Here is a 17,680-nt window from a genome sequence, read left to right as displayed (position 1 = left end):
TGGAAAACATTTTGAATGTGGTCTACAGTATCATGGAAAATATACCTTGCACAAAGTACGTTACTTTCTCTAATGAGAATAACTAAATGCTACTTACATGAAGCACAAAATTGTTGAAATTAGTGTGTCAACAGCATGGACAGTTTGCACTAAGCTTACTTGCAAAACCTATATTACGAATTGCACTTTTATTTTTTTAGACCTGGATGGCTACATGTACGCTCTAAAGCTCGAATGAAGTTGCACTTAATGAAATCATGCAGCTTCTTTAGCAGTGTTACAATATTTAAGCATATTAAAAAGGGAGACAATTTTGATTAAGCTACCTTGTTAATTATTTCTCAGTCCCTGGTGAAGAGCCATAAATTTTTCATTTAACGAGAGGGGGATGGTCATGCAGGGATAAATAAAAAAAAGGGCTCTGAATTCCCTAAAGCAGATTTATTCTATTTAGAAACTTTTCCGTGTCTCTTTCCCGTCTAAATTGGCATCTCGCTCCTGCGAAAGCAGTAAAGTGTGAACCTGAATGTAGCTGTCAATCATGCTCAAGTTGACTGCTTCGCGCCACATGACAACAGCCATCATCCAGCGGCATATAAATAAATATACAGTATTCGGTATACTGTATAAGGCTGGACTGTTGTATTGTGAATGATCTCACACTATTTTTGTGTTTTTTTTAGTATCAAATAAACCTGGTTTAGTTGCAAAAAGGATCTTTCATTTAATTCATTTTAGTGTTTTTACTAAGGTGTGCAAGTTTGACATTTGTGCTAAATGTACCACATTTATTGGACAATAGGTCGCACTTTTTTCCATGGTTTGTGACTAATACTCTTGTGACTGTTTGTTTGTTTTTCTCTCTGACCACCCTGTTTATTTTTTTAAAAAGAAACAAAATATTACTTTAACAGGTGCCTATTTCGCCTGTTGTTCTCCATTTAAGTATTTATACTTTAAAGTATTTGTATTCTTGGTTTATGATCAAATAAAAATTGCCCTCCTTATAACTTTTTTTCCCTCTTCATTGTGCATTATTTGGCCAGTTCAACTTATTTTCCGTAAAATACAGCAACCGAAATGTGGATTTAAAAGGGCAACATGGCGCTAGGTTAAATTCACATACTCGACTCATGTAGAACAGCATCAGAACCACTGTTGACCTTTCTAACTGCTGACTGCACACGCCACGTTTGCTGGCGTACGCTGTGAATATGCTGCGATGGCCGAATGCTAATTTGGTTAGTGGCGTGTCAAATGCACAATAAATCCTCGGGATGTTATCCTTTTTTTCTCTCTCTCTAACCCGTAAATCGTGAGACACCGGCATGGAAATATGAAAATGTATTTCACATCTTCATATTCCTAGTGCGGCGGGAAGGGCGGAATGGATGTGCTGCTTTATGTGCTGTATCTAATTGAATGTGGCAATATGTAATACGATTCTCCGCAATCCATCAATCGGCGTGTTAGACCTGTTTGTACGGACGTGTCAGCGGGGCAGCCTGGCTTGTTATGATGCCTGAGCACCAATTACGAGGTGATTCTCCACTCGGTACGAGGACATCGGCGGGATACTTGAGGGGTGGTTCCTAATGAGTGAGCATTGATTGGCCGAATAAGTGCGAGAGAATAAGGAGTGGCGGTGTGGAATGATCATGTACCGGGAGCATCGACGGCGGATAATCGCTGTCAGCCCTCCCGGTCAAAATGCGAGGGGCGTCTTCTTAGCGTCGATAGAAACCAATGAGGTAATGGAAGCAAAGGCAATTGGGAAATATCGTGAGAGACAGCGTAGAGTTCGGAAGGTGGGGGTACAGAATCACCCCCACCCGTCTTTTTCCCCAGCTAACCCCAGACTTCCTCCAATAGTCACCCAGCCCCGCCCCCACCGTCCTCCGCCACGCTCACTGTCAGGCCAAACACATGATGAATTGCCCTGTCAACGCAATTCATTCGGGGACCAATTAATTCCGCAAAAATGAACTAGAGTCATCAGTCGCTGGAATACTGGCGGCGGGCAAAGCGCTTCTCGTCGGAAAGAAAGCGATACGGGCGCGTGCAATGAGAACTGGGGCGCCAGGGGAGTGCGCTGGAAGTTCGTCTGGCAGGAATTGGTCATTTAATGCTTTAGCGCACTGAAGACAGGCCCCTATCATAGAGGGAGCCATGACAGGACTCCCCTGGTACTTTATTTATTAATTATCCGGAGTGGCGAGGGGGCATTTAACTGCCTCACTTCGGGCCCGTCAACTTGACTTCTTGTCATTGAGATTCCGCAAACGGCTCCTTCAGGAAGCCAGCCGAGTCAAAGTGGGGGAAAATGTAATCATGCGCGCCCACAACAAACATTTTTGTTTGCAATCAGTTGTCACGCCAACGCCTCCCGGAACAACTCAACTAGCATGTGTCGCATCCGTTACGCTAGGACAGTATCTGTAACTTTGATTTTATTTGCCTAGTGCTCCAAATAACAGTGTGGACATTTGGGTTACTTCACCAAGAAACCAAGGATTTCTTATCAAAAGGAGTGTCGATCAAATGTATGAAAAAAACAATACAATACAAGATTTGTCGCTTTACCGTCTGCCATGAATCGATTTATTACGATTTGCACAAAATGTAACCCTAATCTCATCATTTCATCCTAAACAATAACAATTAAAGCAATTCTGATGATTTTGACAATTCTGTGGCTGAAAACTATCCTTATTTCGGTAAAATGTTAATCGCAGTATTGTCTCTCGATCAAATTGATTGGATTGTTTCTAAACCACTCGATATAACGATGAATTATGCATTGTTTTACCCTTATAACCTTACCTATTATTGTACCCGACTGTATTAGTTTCACCACGGTCTGTCAGAAAATATTTCAACTGTATACTTTTCTTTTGAGCCATGAAAGAAAAATATTTTAGGCCATTTTAGATTAAATTTCGAATTATTTTCTTTTATTATCACCAGAGTACAGTATTTACTCACAGCAATAATCTGCCTGTTTAAACTGGAAACTCGATGAGCTCGAGGCTGACCTAATCAAGTCAATCAGCTTGATCTTTTCCCGTTTGTGTTATGCCGACCAGGTCGGTAAATATTTGATGAAAGCTTTTGTTTGGCGTCTCGCGCATCCCGACGTAACAGGAGGATGCCGAGGCAGCAGCTGGGAGGCAGCTACAGTGACGTCAGGTATTCCTTTACCTACTCTTAAAAAAAAATGGACTCACGCTCTATTCCTATAGCTACACCTCTACCTATACAATAATTGCTTTTTTTTCCTGAAACAGTTACTGGAAATACTTTATCAATCACTATGAAATGGCCTTCCTTGACAAAAAATGTATATACTATATATAGCGCCAATGTTTCTTAATAATTCAACTCTATATCTATGATTAACGTCATGTTATATTCATTGAAAATGGGGCTTTACCTAATGAACTGGCTGTTTATCCAAAGACATCGCCAGCTACAGTATAAGACGACGCCCATAATTAATTAAACGCGACTAATTAGGAACATGAGAGCAGGTGCCAGGCTATGGGCTGACAGCACAGACAACAGGAGGAAGGAATGGAGGAGGAGGAGAAGTAAAAAGTGTAACGTGACGAGGAGGTGGGACAAAGCAACTTTCAAGTGTTTTGTCACATGAACCCTCTGAGGAATTGACGTGACAGAGAAACAGTAGAGCAGGAGACCATGGAAGAAAAGGGGGGATACTTGGAGAAGAGGAGGAGGAGGGATGCTGATCCTTTTGTCTGAGACTTGAATTTCCCCAATTTGACAATGATGCCAACAAGGGATTTTCCCCCTCATTATATGTGCAAGTTGGAGAGGGGGGGGGGGGGGTGTACCTCGTGAGCGTGTCTGCACTCTAGGTCACCATGTGATGCTTTTTTTGGTCATGTTTTGTATCACGACCCGTCAAGATTAAACTGAGGTTTCCTAGGTCGGGGTAATGTCAAATAGATTTTCTCTTGGGAAAAGATTTCAAAAGGTGAGACATGTCAGTTACAGTTGCAGTTTAGTTTGTCATGATTTTCATTGGTTATTGTATTGAGGTGAGCGGGTACTGTTATTAGCTAGTTTCAACTATTGTTACCTTTCTAAATGGTACTACACTGGAGTAAATATGTTTTCTTAATTTCAATGACATAGTATTTAAACTTCTTGGAGTGAGAATAAAAAAGGATAAACAATGCATATTTCATAGTTAGTGTGATCATGCAATTTCACTACAAATTGAATCTCACAAATGTACCGTTTAAGTACTACAAACAGTTCATTGCATGATGCAAATATATCTTAGGGTTGATCCTGGTGGGATATCATTTATAATATTAATACTGTTCACTGGCTGTTCATTCATAGCTTAATGCTCTTTTGAGAAAGCCGCAACCATTGAAAAGCCCACTGCCCTAAACGATGCAATAGGTAACGATAGTTTAAGATATAAAAAGAGCCCCCCTCAGGCCCTCTTCTCCCTCATTCTTGGCACTCGACATTTCACAAGTCCAGCTCAGAAGAGGTTTCAGCCTATTTCATCACAATTTGCAGGCTAACCACTTACAAATGTGGTATGTGATGATAATAACGAGGCTTGATGTCACTTAGCCTTTCAGGTGGGGGCGAGTAGAATAGCAAAGCAGGTCCACCGAGAGGTGACAGACACCTCGCTTGGAGCCAGCGCCGCCTCCTCTAACAGCATTATAAATTACAGAAGATCCGATTTGTGTCAGTGGAGCCAAGTGAGGGGAAAATTCAACATCAGCCCATTTATTCATTTACTTACGCACGCCGCTCGGCACGAGTACTTCGCCACGAAACAAATGCTTTCCTTTTCAGGGAGACGCCGGAACATTATATATTGGGAGCTGAGGTATTACAGTTTCCTAAAAACAGGTGATGGTACTGCAAGAGTTGGTCCAAGTCAATGAACTTTGAGGAAACTGATAAAAGAACGAACATAATAACTGATGGCTCTAGAATAGGACTAAACTTGCCTTAAGTGCAGCATTTCTTAAGAATTACTAATAAAACTAATGAAATTGCAGCATAGTTCTCCCAAACAGAGTTGGTCACCTCAACATTTAGACTCCATTCGAGTCTCCACTGCCTAAAACCTCAAAACAAGAGTGTCAAGTTTGCATAATCCATAACAAGTGACAGGAAATGGATTTCGGAGATGGAGATAGGTCATTTCCCAGCTAAAAGCGCTACAAGTAATTCAAAAGATCTAAGTGACTCGATTTGTTCTCCCGTGCAATTGTTAATTCGTCCAAATAAAAAAGGGAAGAAAAAAAACCTCGGCTAATACCGAAGAAGAGATGGCGCCTGGGTTTAATTATCAGGGGACGACTGTGACTGTGCATCATCATTAGTTTGACTAAATAGCGGCGGTCACTGACTCAAGTGGTGGTAAATGGCACAATTAGTGGGCCGAGCGGGGAGAGGTACATTCAATTTGAAAGCCTTCTTTCCTAATCCATCTCCGGTGATCACGAGAAGTGCTGAGCGCTGCGCTTCTTCGCTCGCTGACATTAATCAGCTTCGTTCCCAAGTAAAATGTCAACATTGTAATCAAGAACACGCCAGAGCCAGCAAAACCGACTGAGAAAAATCTCGAAAGGCTGACGGTGTCTGTCTGGCCAAAACTTTTTCAAAAACCGAGCGGTCGGTGACCAGACGACGCAAAATCTTTCAGTGCGGACATGCTCGCTTCCACACGAAGTCGGTTCTCCATGTTCCGCCTCTTTTGTTGGCGTACACGACCCCCCCACCCCCAAGTGCCCCTGCGCATAATCCCTCACTGTACTGGCTCAGTAACCCCAGCAGGTGCAGTGGGAATCCATAAACACAGCTGGTGCGCCTCAACGCCAACTCACTTGGATTTAGCCTGACTCCTCACTTTGCACCCTTACCCACTTTTTTGTCAGTTTTTTAATTTCCCCCACACAACTTTACCTATGGGTTGGATTATGTTCTACTAAAGTCCTGTAGATGGAGGTAATGTAGATCAATGGTGACCTAATACAGCTAATAGGAAAGCCAAGTTGAAAACAAGACAGCACAAGAGCTGCAATTCAACGGCCTCCATTGTGCATTCCAATTGGTATTTCTGGCAAAGGCCTCTAATGCGGATTGGCCGATTCATTACTGTTAGCAACCATCAAACAATGTCGCCGGTCAACTGCTGAATCAGAGTACTAATGCTAAAAAATGGGCCCATGATTGATGTACACTATGGCCAGGTATCGAATATTCGGTACACGGTCGATTGGTCGCCGATCTTTTGGTCGCCCGGAAGGTAAATGATAATTACCATTTAAATCGTTGCTCAAATTCCCTAAATACAAACTGTGAATTAATATTTAGTCATACTTAATGCCCTAGTAATTATTAGGCTAAAGAAAACCTCCATATTTCCCGGACTTATTGTTTTTTGTTGGAGAACTTGTTGAGACCCTGACTCACGCAGCTTCTTAAAGGCAACGCATGTACATACAAACTCTTATACACTCATGGAATGAAATAATATCTGAAAAGTGTTGAAAGGTGACGTAGCAACACCAAAATGTTTGTGTATTTTGATCTAAATAATTAGCAACATTTTTAACACTGCATTTCTTTTAACATAATAATGCATTTCTTACCTTGTGGTCAAATCTTGCTCTCAATGTTAACACATCATCCAGCGACTATGGCAGACCAGTCGCAATTCCACGTCCTCGTCGGCTTTGCATTTTGCCTCGTTAAAGCGTCATGGCCCTTCGCCTGTCTGCCGCCGTTAGTCTTGATTGGCCAGGAAATTCACTGCCTCCTGTCCGTAATGAGAGTGGACAGAGGTTAGAACAGCTCAATAAAAGAGATAACCAGTCTTTGATCCAAACAGCCATGCATAACATTCTCGCCGATAGTGGATCCGAAAATGTCCTGTCAGGAATTTTAGATTTTAAATTACACCTGATTAACCTGACGCAGAGAGACTTTGGCTGACTTGGGCAGAAAAGAAACATGTGGTGGAGTTTCTCGCGTAAACTGATAAAGCTAAGAAGGTTGAAGACTCAAATATACTTGGCATAATATCACATTCTTTTTAAATCAAAAAGGCGAGCCGTCCGTGTTGAGGGACTTTTTCATGCACCTGCCATTCAATTCCACATGATGTCATGCAGAAGTGTGAGAACAGACTTTTGGGATCGAGCTCAGTGAACAGATTCATGTCTGCAGATGTCTTCTTGCTTGTCAAGAGGGAAAGCACTGCTTGGGAGTTGTGGGGTGTTTAAAGAGAAGCACAATGCACAGCTAAACCACACAATATCTGCTAATTCTTCTTAACGTAACATTGCACTTCAGTTTACAATAAACAAGTGTGAAGTTCCAAGAACAGTATGTTGAATTTTAGTGCTCTAATTGCTTATGGCTGCCAAGGAAAAGGTAAGAACTTTAAAACAAAATAATAAAATGGCCCTGATCTTTTTTCAAAGTTAAATGGCTTTAATTTCAAGTTGAAGTTGGCATAGCAATTTGTCTGTGGAAAAGTTGTTTTTAAAGAGAAATAATTTTTGATTATCTTGTAAAACCAGCGGCGGGCCGTGAATTTCAAAGCGACGCCTTCAAAACCAACACCTGTAAATGAATAGCTTGTAAAAGCTTTGAGTTAAGCGGAAATTGTTTCGCTATCCCTGACTAATGGTGTTACATTCTATTAATCTCTTGTCCGCTCCATTCCAATTTGGAGGATGTTTCCGACATCTTCACGCATTGTCTCGAAGGCCGAGGAAATACCACCTTTGCAGCCTCAATCTTGTGGCACTCCAGTTTAAAGGGAGGCATTTCAATTAAGCAATTAAAGGTTCCATTTGTGGGGTAAAAGAAGTGTGGGGTGAGATTGAATTCATTCAAGCACAACAATGGACAGCTACTTTTTTTGTTCGTTTTTATTTTTTCAGGTCATTTGTGCACGCACATTCTTAGCTTGTCAAGGCAATGGAAAAAAATGTGTACTTAAATAGTCCTGAAGAGATCACTTCTAAATTGGGCCCTAAAAGGAGGAATGGTCCTTGAACTTGTCTGCTTAGGAGTCTGTCAAATATTGGTAAGCTCTGAGTAAATTGAGTTACATAGTTCAAATTGCAGTTCTTCAAGATGGCCAACCTTGTTTTATAAATAGTAGTTCCTGCCTTTCGCTATTAAGCTGTTCCCTTTGGTTGGTTCAGTTCTGCTTTAACCACACAAACACCTGTTTGTGAAGATCGAATATTCAGTGATCTACTGAGGTTTTAATGAGTCCAAGTTTTACATTTGCAGTTGAAACGTTTACGTTCGAAAACAAAAGGCGTGCTTGACGTTATTTTTAGCGACTGCATTTACACAAGCCAATGCGCACACAATTGGAGAAAGATTACAGTCTCGCTTAAATATTCCCGATAACTTCAATTACACTCCCTGCAGAATTTATTTAGCCGAGCAAGCTAATGTTAATCAGCATTGTATTGGGGTTAATCTAGCCGGTTATTACCAATTTGCTCAGCGCAACGGATGCGACCGTGACGAAAGAAAAAAGGCGTAAAGGGGTAGCAATCATTTCCCCAATCACGAGCGTGATGGGTTATAGACACTAAATGTTTGAGAGCAAACCATTTTCTCTCCAGCTGGCCTCTTTATAGATCATGAAAATATACTACTTAAATCAAAAGGCAGACACACAGCGGCAGCCCTGCTGTTCAATAATGACTTTTGTATTGGAGATCATCTACCGAGGCTATCAGTCATGTCGAGGCTCCACGACTCTGGGGGGAAAGCTAACAGAAAAGCGTGACATATAAACTACCTCCTACTTGTGTTTTCCCCTAATACATACAAATGGCAGTGTCATACTAGCCTGATGCTTTACACTAAAGCAAGTCAATATGGCAAATTGTTCCAAATTCACTGTCTGGCATTTTCGCAGTTGAAGACTCCCCGGTTGAGCTGGAAACGTACAATTGACCCTATCCGCCTCGCCGAGATTGGTGCAACATTAGGACCTGAGGCAACGTGTTGTCATCCAAATGAGATAAGTTTATTTCCCACCGCCCAGCGTTTGTCCCACCAGTCGGCGGGCGATAAAGCTGGAAAGGAATGGCGGCAGGGGGTCGAGCTCCACACATGTGGTCGGTCGGGAAGGCTTGGCCGCCGCCCAAATGTCTGCCCCTGCCTTCTGTGCAGGCGCAGGCAGGGAACGCGGGAGGTTGACAATATTGAGGTACAAATTTCCTCTAATCGGAGCGTGATGGTCTACAGGCTCCAGAGGGAAGGCGAGCTGCTGCAGCGCAGTGCCAACACGAGGCAAGATGGATGCAACGTCAGCAGGTGGGAGGGTGACTGGAGGTGAGGCATTACAGGGGGAAAGGAGGGGTGATTTTTCCAGGGATCCGAGACCTTTGCTGGACCGTTCATGTGTGCTCTCAGCGGGTCGGCGTTCAGCCCTGAAGGAAGGAGCCTGGCAGACAAAGGCTGCCGACCACATGGACGAGCAACTTTTACAACTTTAAAGCCTCTTATTGGACAGTGATTAATTACCTGGACAACAAATGTCAACTTCTAAAACTGACTTTGAATTTTCTATGTCCACTTGTGATAGGCTGAGGATCAAAATGTCTTTACATATACGAAAAAGGTCAAATTTGGTCTCTAGATACAAAAGAAAATCTGATGCTGGCCACCAGTATGAGCGTGACCATTTGGCCTAAAGTTTTAGCCTTGGTGTTTTGCACATTTCATGAAAAAAATGGTATTTTTATCATTTTTAAAAGGTTTTCAGGTATAGTATTGGGGATCTTAGAACAGGTTAAAATGAATAAAACAAAAAACATGTCTACTAAGGCAAAATCCAACTTAATAAATCACTTCTGGAACGAATTGATTTCGTAAGTAGTGGTACCACTATATCCAGCATCAGGAATGAAGATTGAAAAAACAACAATATGAAGATGTTCATGAGAGCAATTACTTTCACTTAATTCCCATTTTTCATATGGGATTACAGTCATGAGCGTAAAAGACTCGCGGACTCATCCGCCTGAGCGATGTACTCTGCTGGAGCGGCCTTGCGGATAAACCAATTTAAACATTCATCACATACTTGCTGTCTTGCGATGATCCTTTCATTACGCCGCCCCAAATTTGAGCCTAAGCCGGGGAATCACGGGTCAAGAGGAGGAGCATAGAGATCTCTTAACGCAAAGCTGTCAATTTAAAGTTTCAATAAACATGAAAGTTTTTTGCTCTCGTTTGTTTAGGTGTGTAAAATATTGTGTAGACACCCATACAAATATGTTTCACACTTGTTAAGTGAGGGACAACAAAGAAAGGGTCTTAATAGACGGGACGGTATTTCAATACATTTTTGGCCCGCACAATCAGAAACGAATGGGAAAGTAGGGAATTATTACCCTCCATACAAAATGGTCCATGATTGTTCGGAAACAGAAAAAAAATCTTGCTATGCACAATCAGCTGGAAAGCTTTCACTATTTGGCCAAATTGGGCACAAAAATAAATGTATGTAAATGACTCCGGATTAAACTTTGGAGGAACCAAGGATGGAACCCAGCATTCCCCAAAAATGTCAACAAATCATAGTCAGCATGTTGTTGGACAGTCTGTCACATTTTAAATATATATGCATCTCGCCAAGTGGTCCTAAACCTGAAGTGACCTCTTCATCGCCATATTTTTATTACATATATATATATATATATATATATAATTGCAGTAAGGCACACACTACTGGCATCGCATGAGAGCCCATTCTAGGAAATGTTCCAGCTCCAAATCCGAGCTAAGCATGTGAGTACACCCGAAGCCATTTTCCATGCACTTTGAAACGGGTCAGAACAACACCAAAGTTGACACGTTAACATGGAAAAGCAAGAAAGCAAGGAGGACTTGTATGGTCTCAAATGAGCAGAGTCGGGGGCATTTGCCAGGACAGGGGGTTGGATGTACAAGCACCCCCTTACGGAACAAGAGAGAGGAGAAGGAGGGGAAAGCGATATCCATAGCAACAGTCGAGTCCCCAGCTGTCATGTTTGGGTTACGATAGGTGGTGCGAGCCCAGGGACCACTTAACCTCGGCCACACTTCAACTCAGGAAGTGAGGATGCTCCTTCGAGCCTCACTTGAAATGCTAACTTTACACCCCCAAACCCCCACCTTGCATCCCAAACAGGGGTGGGGGATCTTATGAAATAACGGAGGGCGCTATGCAAAGAGGTCTGTCTTCAGAAATAATTAAGCATCAATGGCTGGGATGTCACAGAAATGATGAAAGGAAAAAAAATGATATTAAGCTAAGCATATAAACACAATGAATCCTCAGTTTATCACTGTGTGTCCTTGAGAATGTTGACATTTATTGTTGCCAGGCTCTATTTTACAACATGAATTAATATAAGATTTAAATCCATATTAAATTCATGATGCAGTGGGGGAAGCCCCTGTGTATCAAGCTGGAATGTCAAAATAAAAGGCTGCTTTGTAAATATTTCTATAAAAAGAGTAAAATTAAGCGCTTCAAATTGTCTGCATCATTTTAATTCTTCCATCTAATTACAAGCGACTTGATGCTGCATGGATGAATTGCCACAAGAAAGACACTTCATTTTCAGAATTGATAAAAAAAAAAAAAAAATTTTTTAAGTTTGCAACACAGCTCGATAATTAGTGTGTTGGATTTGGACTGACTTTTTTTTACAACAGACGTTGAAAAAAAGTCAGTGCAAAACATTAATGGAATAAAATATATATACACACTAGACCACGTGTCAAAGTGGCGGCCCGGGGGCCAAATCTGGCCCACCGCATTATTTTGTGTGGCCCGGAAAAATAAATCATGAGTGCTGACTTTCTGTTTTAGGATCAAATTAAAATGAAGAGTATAGATGTCTATTAAATTTCCTGATTTTCCCCCTTTTAAATCAATAATTGTAATTTTTTAATCAATTTTTTTCTGTTTTTAGTTCAAAAATCATTTTGTAAAATCAAAAAAATATATATAAAAAGCTAAAATAAACATTGTTTTAGATCAATAAAAAAACTGAATATTCAGGGATTTTAATCCAGTTCTTTTAATCCATTTATTAAAAAAATCTAAAGATATCTAAAATGGACCGGCCCACGTGAAATCAAGTTGACGTTGAAGCGGCCCGCGAACCAACCAGAGTTTGACACCCTTGCACTAGACTACGGACTTTTGATTAATACCAACATGGGTAAGCGTTGTGGCTAGTGTAGTTTGAAAACTGGGATTCTAATTGGCCTTAAATTCCCATGGCTTAAACCTTGTTGAGACAGTTTCTGACTTTGGGCCCATTGAGGGCTCTCTGCCAATGCAGTACAGTCAAAATGGGAGCTGTTGTTTTGCAAGTAAAACTACATAATTGTCCCTGCACGACGGTCCCCGTCTGGGCCTGAACGACCGTCTAATCAAGCTCCCAGTTTCACTGCAGCTGCTTTACAGCGAGCGGCGGTGACTCTGACCTCTGAGGGGCCCGCCTTCTGAGCCCCCCTCCCCATCCTCCCTTTGCTCCTTGGGGACCCTTCAACAAGCTTTAGAGGCCAAATGAGGTGTAAGTCTATTAAAAGGGAGTTTGTGTGTAGATCGCAGTCCCTCTGGGGGCGGCAGCTTTTTTTGCCTTGTCATTCAGGTGCAGCTAATTTCCGTCTGCTCGGCGAAGCCCCGCCCACCCTCGCACCAGAGGCCCGCTGCTAGAATTTCAAATGATGAGCGTCTCTCGGCAGAGGCAGGTGATTTATTATTAGAACACCGCGGTGACACAAAGAGACGTAGATTTAATGGCGTGGATTCTTATTCCGTTTCGTGCGGCTGGGCCGTGTGCACCGATTCATTCAAGAGACTCATAACTGGAGTGCAAATATCACCGTATGCAAATGAGGAGGGTGGCCATTTTAAAAAGTCACTGAGAATCCATACATGGATGTTACACATTTCAGTACTACCTTAACTTCAAAGCTGATTTAGTTCAGCGATTAGAACTGAATGTGTTTTTGTCAATGGGTTAAATAGTATCAAATAACATTTTTTTTAAAAGAACAAAAACAATCAACTTTAAAATGTTATTAGAGCCATAATTTTATGAACAATAATTTATCATAATGATAAATTACAACTAAAACATCTGGCAACCAATTCAAGGCGTCTTCCACCTACTGCCCATAGTTGACTGGGATAGACTCCAGCACCCCCGCCACCCTTGAGGATAAGCGGTTAGGAAAATTGATTAATTAATTAGTATTGAGAACTGGACTTCATATTTTGGGTCAAGTAGGCCATAACCGAGCCAAAATGGGATGCCCAACTGTGTGAACACCAGGTGTTAGTGTTTTTTTTTTTTTTTTAATTTATTTTTAATGACCAAAAATGGTCACTTGCCCTATGATGGAGATACAAGTGCTTTGCCTTACAGGTTTTTCAAGGAAACCTTGAAACCAGTTTCACTGCAACCTTGACATATGAATGTAGTCAAGACTAAGACTCGGAACTACAATCAAGACTGAACCAAGAATTTCCCAAAACCATAAAAGGCAAGACTTTTATGGGTGAAGGATAAGACCAAGGCCAAGGCAGATTCTTTAGAGTTGAATCCAAAAGCTTTCCAAGGCTTTTAAAATTTGGTCTCGAGTGCGCAAAAGTACTTTCACAAAATACAAATCCAATCAATTCCTACTGGTGAGACAGTTAATGGGCCATTAAGATGATTTGTCGCACACAAATAGACAGAAAAAATACAGTGGCATTTGACACTTGCATTCTTATCTGCGGGTTCCGTGGATTTCCAATAAGTTTAAAAAAAACTGCTTTTGTGAACTCAGCTACGAATGCCGCAATCTAAAAATTGAGAGTACAATTAATTCCCAATTGGCAAGAAATAGTCAGAAAAATACTTAACTGACATCCGCTTAACCAATTTTCACTATATTCTACTGAGTTCCACCCACGTTTATACCGCTTACAGCCACTCGGGGACATATTTGCTCGGTATAAGAGGATTGCTGCAATATGTTGGGATGTATCAAGCCCCTCCTTTTGGGCAGAGGAGCATCTTTTCCCGATCAAGCGCTGACAGAGTTTGTCAGAAAGAGAACGGGGTCAGCGGTGCAGCATTAACCTCGGGGAGGCCATCTCTGCGCAGTGCATTAGTCACACTGGGGATGGGGGGCCAGTAGAGGGGTGGGATGGGGGTCGTAATAGATTATTGACTGGCGGGCAGCGGCCTGCGTCGCACCATGTGGTCCTAAACCTGTAGTGACCTCTTCATCGGCAATGCGGGGAAAGGCCCACCTCCAGAAAACTCACACATAGCACACATTTAATTCTCCAAACATGGCAAATAAGACATATAAGCTTTGTTTTGCATGTTTGTTAGCAGGACCAAAATGGCATATTCACTCCTGGCTATAAAATGGCAGTCATCAAAGAGAAAAGTGCTGAGGGGAAAATACAAAAACAATTGCTTCCACAACTTAGAGGAGCTAATTAAAAAGGCAGGCAATTTCTCTCCAACAGTCACACTCAGGAACCTTAATTGAAATCAAAATAGATGGCGCTCAGAAGGAAAATACGAGCAGGTTGGCAGATGAGGGTTGCGGAGGTGTCGCCATTTTACTGGTCTGACTGGCAAATGGTGTTTTATGATAATTAGATTTGGTTTAGATTTTCTGAGAACTAAAGCAACAATTCGGGTTACTTGAATATTAGGGAAGAAAGTACAAAACATGGAAAGAAATCCGCAGGGGGGGGAAATAAATTCTGTATGACGTGTCCCAATTTTTTTGTATTTTTGTCTCATAACACGGCACTTGAACGTATGATTTCCCTTTGGCTCAGTAATTCATCTCGGAACACTAATTTACCCCCCGTTGCCAGGCCTGCATGGGCAGGATGCTGAATTTCTAATGGGCTAATTGCCCAAAAAGTAGCATAGCTATTTTCAGACCAGTTTGTTTGTCTTCCGTCAACGGTTTACCCTGTAGGGGTAGAATATCCGTATGTCGTCTTTATAACAGGGCTCCCATGAACGTCCTTGAGCTGGAAAGTCAAGCTGTTTTGAGGTCAACTGTTTCTCAATGGCTAATTATTAATCAGCTCATTCATTGCCATTGAGAGTCCAAGAAAATACATCAATAAGATTAATTTGTTTCCGAAATAGGATTATTGGCATACCATTAGAACAATATATGATATGAACTCAAATTATCGTGTGCGGTCGATTGGTCGCCGGTCTTTTAGTCGCCGTCTTTTGGTCGCCGGTCTTTTGGTCGCCCCGACCGCGACAACGGGCGACCAAAAGACCGGCGACAAAACAAGGTAAAACAACACGGTCTACGCATCAATAAAAGCCAACAATGGCCATGAGCAGTTTCAATGAGCCGACGTGTGAGTGTATAAGAGTTTGTATGTACATGCGTTGTCCCTTTAAGAAGCGACGTCAGTCAGGGTCTTAACAAGTTCTCCAACAAAAAACAATAAAAGTCCGGGAAATTTTGAGCTTTTCTTTAGCCTAATAAATACTAGGGCATTAAGTAGGACTAAATAGTAATTCGCAGTTTGTATTTAGGGAATTTGAGCAACGATTTAAATGGTAATTATCACTTACCTTCCGGGCGACCAAAAGACCGGCGACCAAAAGACCGGCAACCAAAAGATCGGCGACCAATCGACCGTGTACCCAAATTATAGCCCTGTTTATATACTAAGGTCTGACCCCACAATTTAAAAAAATGGTGTCATCCATTGCATATTGGCATCATTTAAAAAATAAACTATTATTTTAGTACATGTGTTTTGTCATTGATATGTGTCTAGCTATAAAGTCTGCCTCACCTGGAGTATAGTGAACACCTTAAAAAAATTGAAGGACGGTTAAAAATACCCCAAACTACTCTGCATATTGTTGATTAAATATGTCAAAATTGCTCACACTGATCAAGCACAAAAATGTTGACTTCAATCTTTCTTAAAATTGCCCACCTCTGGTATAAGCTATATTAACATGAGGGGGGAAGAACCGACTTTAACGATCTTAAAAATCCATGCAGTGTTCTCCAAGATGCCATGAACCTGTCAACATGGGGGTGCACAGTCTCCAAAAGAGATTGGGAATACGAGGCTATCAGTGGGTTGTACGTGACATTGACTGGTGGAGCTCTTTGCTGTTTAAATGGGGGGCTGCCTTGTGAGGTTTCCCTCCTCCACCAGCAGGCCTATAAGACTGGTAAGTGGCAGTGATGAGACACTGTCCCTTGTGCCTCTTTCGACTGCCATTCCCTTTAAATTGAAACAGAGTCCGGCAAATAAATGCCACGTTCCGAGCCGGGGAAAGGTGGTGGGTTGCGAGCTAACGCCTGGTCGGGGAATTGCCTTTAATTTGCTTTTTTTTTTCCCTTGTCTATATGATGAAGGAACAGGGTCAACGGGCGTTCATTTATATCGTGTCATAAGGCTAGGCTACTGCAGTCAAAATCGTGGAATTACGAAACTCCTCTTCAACGTCCTTCGAGTACCAACGCGCATTAGTTTTATTCCCTGCTCATTAGCTTTTAAATGGCGTCTCTCGGATTAATTGAAGCCGGGACGAGAGAAGATGGCTCCAAAAAGCGTCATGCTGTTTGTTATTCTTCTCGTCCCTTAAAAACAAACGGTAACAGTAAATTCTCCAAGTTGTTGTTAAACTGGTGCTATTACCATATGTGCGCCATTTCCATAGAGTGACATCCACCCCAACAACCCTCTGCTGGACCGAATGGGGACTATTGATCCTGCAGCACTCCATTTCAAGTTAATTGTGCTTGAAATGAGGTGCACATACTCGCAAATACCTGCAACTGGAAGGTTTTATTTATTTATATTTGTCAGGGAACCCCTGTGTCAGATAAACAGCAAATATTCAATTGGCTCACTTCTGTTAAAGGCGAAAAAAGACGGGCCGTTAACGCTAAGTTAGATCCGATTTTCTGATGTTTTCTCAAATACTGAGACTACATAAGAGTGGAAAAAAAGTCATTTTGAATTTTTGTGTGGCAACTTGTTTGGCTATCCTAATTACATTTCAAGTGAAGAAAAACATTTGCAAGGCAACATGGCTATTTTTTACAACACTATATATAAAATAAGTGGAAATGGTGTAATGGATCGCATTAAAGTGACAGCGCACACACACATGGAGGCAGGATTTAATTTGCATGCCAGATTAGCTTGCTCTCAGGTCGGACCAGTGCCTGAGGGTGGCCTGTTCATTAATAGAATCTAGTCTTTTTATATGCATTAAGTCAATTGAGTCCATGCATAATCTGACTTCAGCTACACTGTGTAAATGTTGAACTGTGCTCCCTTAGATGCACCGCTGGTGTTATTTGTAGGAGGAGCTCATCTAAGCATCCCATAAAGTGTTTTTTTTAGGTGGGGGTGGTTTCCCCTTATCGATATTTACAAAGCGTACTGTTACAGACAGGCTGGGTAGGGAGCGGAAATGCATGTTGGTTCATGTGAGCTAAATATATGTTTGGGTAAGTCTCTGATCAAAGATGAGTAGGCCTACCCCCAAAAAATAAAAATGCAAAAACAACATATCTAAATCATGCATTTGCACACTGTGCACAACTCTGCATCTAAGAC

At 41.7% G+C, this 17,680-nt stretch overlaps 1 protein-coding gene across 3 annotated transcripts in view; it reads right to left on the bottom strand.

Annotated features, from left to right (window-relative positions):
• Positions 1 to 17,680, bottom strand: part of fbxl15 (F-box and leucine-rich repeat protein 15) — a 76,590-nt gene that overhangs the window by 53,523 nt on the left and 5,387 nt on the right. The window contains exon 5 of one of the 3 annotated variants that reach the window (XR_013306200.1): positions 6,654 to 6,820. Coding sequence is in view for 2 of the 3 variants with exons in the window: in XM_077626314.1 (XP_077482440.1) it covers positions 9,280 to 9,498 (219 nt within the window). In the remaining variant the exon portion in view is untranslated. Of the gene's footprint in view, positions 1 to 6,653; positions 6,821 to 9,004; positions 9,499 to 17,680 lie in introns of those variants that run through there. The other 2 variants (XM_077626314.1, XM_077626315.1) reach the window with 2 other exon arrangements.

The sequence above is a fragment of the Stigmatopora argus genome, chromosome 18 (genome assembly GCF_051989625.1).
Source record: "Stigmatopora argus isolate UIUO_Sarg chromosome 18, RoL_Sarg_1.0, whole genome shotgun sequence".
NCBI classification, from domain to species: Eukaryota; Metazoa; Chordata; class Actinopteri; order Syngnathiformes; family Syngnathidae; genus Stigmatopora; species Stigmatopora argus.
This window is presented reverse-complemented; position numbering and strand designations above follow the sequence as displayed.